We start from the raw sequence: 6,000 nt of genomic DNA on the forward strand, positions 1-6,000 counted from the left end.
AGAGGACATCAAAACAAACAACTTTTTTCAGTAACATTTTTCTCGTTTGAGCGTCGTTTCGGCGCTACATTCGTTAAAAAAAAAAAACGTTTTGCCGCCTGAATGCTGGCAACCACACACAACATTTTACTGGGCGCGTTTCTCGCTTCGTTTTACAGCTAATAATGTGGTTGGTAGTTTGTCATTTTTCACAAAATTTGTGTGTTCCTTGCAACCCTACCGTGCGCTGTTTCGCCGCAGGAAATGACGTCACAGATACGATCAAATGTTGTGTTGGGTTGCCAGCATCCAGGCGGCAAAACGGTCTTTTTTGAACGGCTGTAGCGTCTAATTGACGCACCAACGTGAAAAATGTTACTGAGAAATGTTGTTTGTTTTGATGTCCTCTACACGAATCTGTGGTCCGTGGGCGCCATTAAAATGACACCCTGTATATATATATATATATATATAGTAGAGCGTCGATTATTCGAACGTCGGTCAACCGAACAACCGCTTAACCGAACTGTGTACTCGCTCACTTTCAGATATCTGTAATGAAAAAAGTACGTGACTTAGCTGCTCGTAAGCGTGTAGGCTTGCTTAGACAGACCAAAATAAAGGATTTTTTTAAACGTTAATTTTGTGTACTGTGTGTATTGTTCATGCAAAATGCGTATGTAATATGTACATATTTTTGTTTAATAAACTGTACCACATACTATATATTCCTACTAAAGTTGCCTTTGTACGTTACTTTGTAATACATACTTAAAGAGATGCCTGTTTTTATGAATAAATTTAATGTACAGTACTTCTTTTTGGCAAATAAACATGTACAGTTCGATTATCCGAACAAACCAGTTTTCCGAACACCCATGTCCCCCAATTACTTCGGATAATCGACGCTCTACTGTATATATATATATATATATATATATATATATATATATATATATATATATATATATATATATATATATATATTGGGTGAGTTTAGGAGCGGGTTGCGAATGCACGTCATCATTTTTGTGCAAGGCAAATTTGTCAAAGGTGTAATGCTTGATTTTTTTATCCTTCACTGGTTGATGCCTAGTCTATGCACAAGTTTAACAAGTTGATGAAGTTACGATATATACATACTCGTACAATAAATTATATGTACACATTACATATCTAGTCAACAACTAAGCCATTTCATAACATGTGTGTGCCCTTATTTTTTACTTGGTGAAATATCTTGTAAGAATATTGATCAACGAAGGAGAAGTCAGTAGCGATTGATATCCCCTCTTGCACGTACAAGTCCTGCGAAAATTATTCTCTGTATGTTTAATGAACTTTGCACTGAAGTAGAATATGTAATGCTTGTATGAAGTACACATTAGGAAAACAGAACTAAAATATTTATCAAATGATCCTAAAACATCGTACTGTATATTCTTTCAGGTCTGTATACTGATGTCCCTTCCTACAGATCTTGGATCGACGAGAATACAGCTTGTAACTATTGTACTGGAGAATATTAATCATGGCAAAATATAGCTTGTGTAAGATTGATTGTCATGTATAATATTTGAAACTGTTGAGAAATAAAAATTTTATTGCATTGAAGATTAATATAATATTTATTTCCATCCCCCAACCTAAACAGAAAGTATGGTTCTGTCGCAAAGAATATACAAAGCATTGTTCTATTTTCCTCGAATTCAATTACTATTATACAGGGTGACTACAAGATTTTATTTCATAGGAATCACTTGTTAACCGTGTAACTTCTTGTGATGTGCATCAATAGACGCGATGATTTCGAGATGTATATACTATAAATACCTAGGATTTTAATGGTCAGCACATGGACCAGCTATAATAGTTTTGTTCTTTGGAATGGGACTTTGATACAGGGTGTCCGAGAAGAGAGCTGGCAAAAATATATTATTAATGTAAATAAGTCCATATTCATTTAGGGCTTGCAGCAAAGTAAGACATCAATATCAACTTTTTCTGTATCTTTTGTAGGCTTATTCTAGGCATGTCACACTCAGGAGATACTTTTTGTGTTGATTTCGTTGGTGACTGGACAAAACTTCAAGATTTTCTTCTGAAGTAACAGATGAAGGCCTACCTGAACGGTCTGTTCAAGCAAACCTTTTACCAAAAACTCAATATGCTGACCAAGGCAGAATATATTTTATTTTAAAACATAAACTAAACGTTAAGTTTTGATCCTCTAGCAAGATCTTCAGACTACATTTTTTATATTAAAGTAACTATTCTACTGATAGTTAAGCAACATTTTTCTTACAGTTTCTGTGCAATGAAATACGAAACTTAACACTGTTGATTAAACATAACTACCCTTACAATACTTTCCCAGATTTGTAGCTACAAGTGAACAATTTTGTCACTGGTGCGACAGACGATACACTGCATCTGTACTTAATAAGAACTTTATTTTAATATCTGTGAAATGTCAAATGATGAAAAAATAAATATTTAGGACAATGAGAGAAGATAATTGACCTTTGAATATTCTATTAGAGTTGAGGGGGGAATGTAATAGTTAAAGGAGAAATTAATTGTTTTTTGGTGTCACTAGTGGGACACAATAGAAAACACAAATAAATTAAAAATCTAAATAGACGAATATTATATGTAAAATACCTTTTAATTTCTAACTTAATTATGTATAATACTTGAATTATTATGCAAAAGACAAATTTAGATTGTTCACTCACAGCAGAGTAAAGTTACAACATTGCATTCAATTTTCAAAATTTAGTTTCAGGGTCACTTTCACATGAAATGCTCCCTATGGAGTTTACACTTGCATGTGTAAAAATATGTAGGGGAAGGTGGGATAAGATTGGGTAGTTGGGTGAAACTGGGTAGCTTGGTTCTGGCGTCATTCGTTCTCCTCTCTAGTGGACAGATTGTGAACTACACTCCACTAGTCAAGAAGAAGGAGCGGCCATATTGGATTGTTGTTGCTGTTGAATTCATGGCGTCTGTGTAGGTGAGTTTGTTTTACGATGTCATCTCTCTAATGTTCTTTTGTTTTTAAACCATCCTTATTTAATAGTCATTACAGTTAGCCTATAAAACGCTCTTTAATCCAGCTTATTATATGTTTACTAAGGATTTATACTCTAACAAACAATACGGATTTAGTCCAATAGTAGCGTGGTTCTGTTTCGTTTTTATAACCTCTGCACTCGGGGTAAGACCGGGTGCGTCGAGCGGGGCAAGACCGGGCACAACCCATCATTGCCCCATTATTTAAGAATAAATTATATTTTTTGTAATGATGTATTTTCTAACTCAGAACAAGAAGAAGGGTGGATCCAATGTGGAAAGTGTCTTGGCTGGGCCCACGAAAGCTGCAGTGGAGCGGAGTAAGAAGACAGCTACTTTACTTGTGATTTCTAGTCTAGTAGGTTCAGCTAAGGCATGAACCAACTTGTCATATGTATAAAATAAAAATTTCTGCTACTTTTCCACTGAAAATCTCGTTTTTCTATTTTACCATAAAGTTAACATATGCACCCGGTCTTACCCCAGGGTAAGACCGGGTGATTTGACTTTTTTCAGAAAACAATCATTGATAAAAAAAGTAGTGCAACTATGACTTTTCAGGAATTATATATAGTGTACTCAGTTAAACAATGCATGTTTTACTTAAATCTGACAAACTCTATGCCGAATAGTTTAGCTCCAACAGGCCTTCGAGTGTTAGCTATCCTGTCTTACCCCACTTTCCCCTATGCGTAGCCTAACATTTTAATCAAGGGTATATTTCACATAGTTCTTCCAACATTACACAGTATAGCTATGCACACATGAGCATGGGATTCAGAATATCTCATGCTGTGAAAATATACTTTTCCACAATCTTTCTAATAAATTTCAAAACTTCGGCTTTGAAGAAACCATCTCACCATATTCTTTCCTCAGTCTTGTCCAATACTTACTTGTCTTTTTCAAATATGAAACTATATTTTATGCTAATTCATTCACTCTTCTCCGTTCTCCCGAAGAAATAAGAAACTCTTCTTCTTCATCATCTTCTTCGTGACCCTTACCGTCGGGTATATGGCAGTTTTGGTCAAAGATCTGGGATGTAGAACACTGGTGAGTAGAAGTAGCATTGAATCGAAGTCATAGTAATAGTTGTGGTCGTAAAGATATCGTAATATTACACTTCACTGTACTTTAACACTGATCAGAAGCTTGCACATACACACAAATTTCAAATTTGAATACCACTCTGTCGGGCAAAACTATATAATATCCAAATCGTACGAGGGAAGGAGACGATAACAGGGAGAGTATGGATACAGGAAATGGTATCTTGGCTCTGTGTAATCTGTTAAAAAGAGCGTGTCTGTGTTTGCTCCACAATCACACGCAGGGGAGGGATTTTGATGCAGTCTTGCTAGGTGTTCGTTTGTGCAAACGTGTCCCGTTCGTAGGCGAAGTGTGAAAGTTATCACTTCACGAGGAAGTTCCAGTTTATGAAACCAGGGTCGACTGATTACTTTTTCTGCGTACCATTTATAAGTGGTCGTATTTGCAATTTGATTAAGTGCCCGAGCTTCCCATTGGGAATTAAGTAGAAATAAGAAACAAATCGTAATCCCCATACCTACAGACACACAAGATTCAAAAGTTTTAGGGAAATCTTCAATGTTCCAAGGTAAGTAATATACCAATAACAATTGACCTCATCAAAAATACACAATAGTTGCAAATAATTTCAACATTGACATACAAATGATTCTGGGGAGAGAGAGAGAGAGAGGGGGAGAGAGAGAATGTGTCAAATTAAGGACACCCTGGATCTTTGGCCTGCGGTAATAAAGTCGTTCAAGAAAATACCTCTCCATTCAAAAAAACCGCTAGCGTATTCCAAATTCTAAAAAATTACACTGCGATCCAAAATTCACGATCGGATACTATTTCTAGTGCATATTAATTTTATGAACTCACAAATTATAAACTCTATTATTATTATTTCATGGTTTGAGACTTGGGTTTGGACCGGAAATATAGTTCATCTAGTGTGTAGATAATTGCCTGCACAGAACCTAAAAATGCGTTAAGTTGTTGACACCAATAACACATTAAAGTGCATAATTTTCTTTTGGAACATCAAAATACACACAGAAATGCATCAAAGGTTTCTTTCACCAATTGCTGTTCTGTGAGAAGCACTAAAATGCATCCATGAAGAAGATCAGGCACGATTTAATTTCGAAGAAACCAAAATTGCATGTTTATTTGTATGCGTGAGAGCATGATGACAAACAACGGACGTTCCGAAGAAGAAATTGCCAATTCGATAATGAACATTCAGGGGAACAGATTAAAAAAAAACACACACACACACAAAAAAAAAACCCAACGGAAACTGTACTTATGATAGAGAGGGGGGAATCACAACAGCTACTGTTTGTACTTGAAATTACAGAGAAAAAGCTAATTTTGAGCAAAAATGAAAAATTCATTATTTATTCATTTGATTTTCACGTGGAAATTACAATAAAACTTGCCTCCTAGTTCAATCTCTGCAATTGTGTTGCATGCAGTGGCGTACACAAAGGCGCCCCTTCCTTTGGTGTGGCTCATAACCCCCCCCCCCTTTCGGTCCAGTATAAAATATGAGGGCAGGGGAATATGGCACATTAAAGACTAACTACTAAAAAAGTATGTGCACTGCCCCTTTCCCTTTTCGAAAGTACGCAACTGGTTGCATGGTATATTGGATAATTCGAACAATACTTTGGTCACAAACATTCTATCACACCTATTTATCCGTAACCGTCACGGTGTTCATCCAGATTATTTTTTATGCTAGGATGTCCAATTCTATCTTCATTCGGACTATTTTTACGCTATGATGTTCAATTGTTCGTTCATACGAGTTATTTTTATGCTGAATTTTGGTTTATCAGCGACAAAATTAGGTCAACCGTACAGATACTTTCACACACACACACACGTATATTTAGATAGTTTATG

General features: G+C 35.8%; 1 protein-coding gene across 1 annotated transcript in view; it reads left to right on the forward strand.

Moving 5' to 3' along the window:
* The window catches only part of LOC145997041 (chymotrypsin-1-like), a 33,093-nt gene extending 31,559 nt beyond the window's left edge, over positions 1-1,534 (forward strand). Inside the window, exon 7 of the mRNA XM_083133663.1 lies at positions 1,429-1,534. Within this exon, the coding sequence (XP_082989789.1) occupies positions 1,429-1,508 (80 nt within the window). The 3' untranslated portion in view covers positions 1,509-1,534. The remainder of the gene's footprint in view (positions 1-1,428) is intronic.
* The last annotated feature ends 4,466 nt before the right edge of the window (positions 1,535-6,000 follow it).

Source organism: Lepisma saccharinum, chromosome 13, assembly GCF_977018435.1.
Source record: "Lepisma saccharinum chromosome 13, izLepSacc3.1, whole genome shotgun sequence".
Lineage (NCBI taxonomy): Eukaryota > Metazoa > Arthropoda > Insecta > Zygentoma > Lepismatidae > Lepisma > Lepisma saccharinum.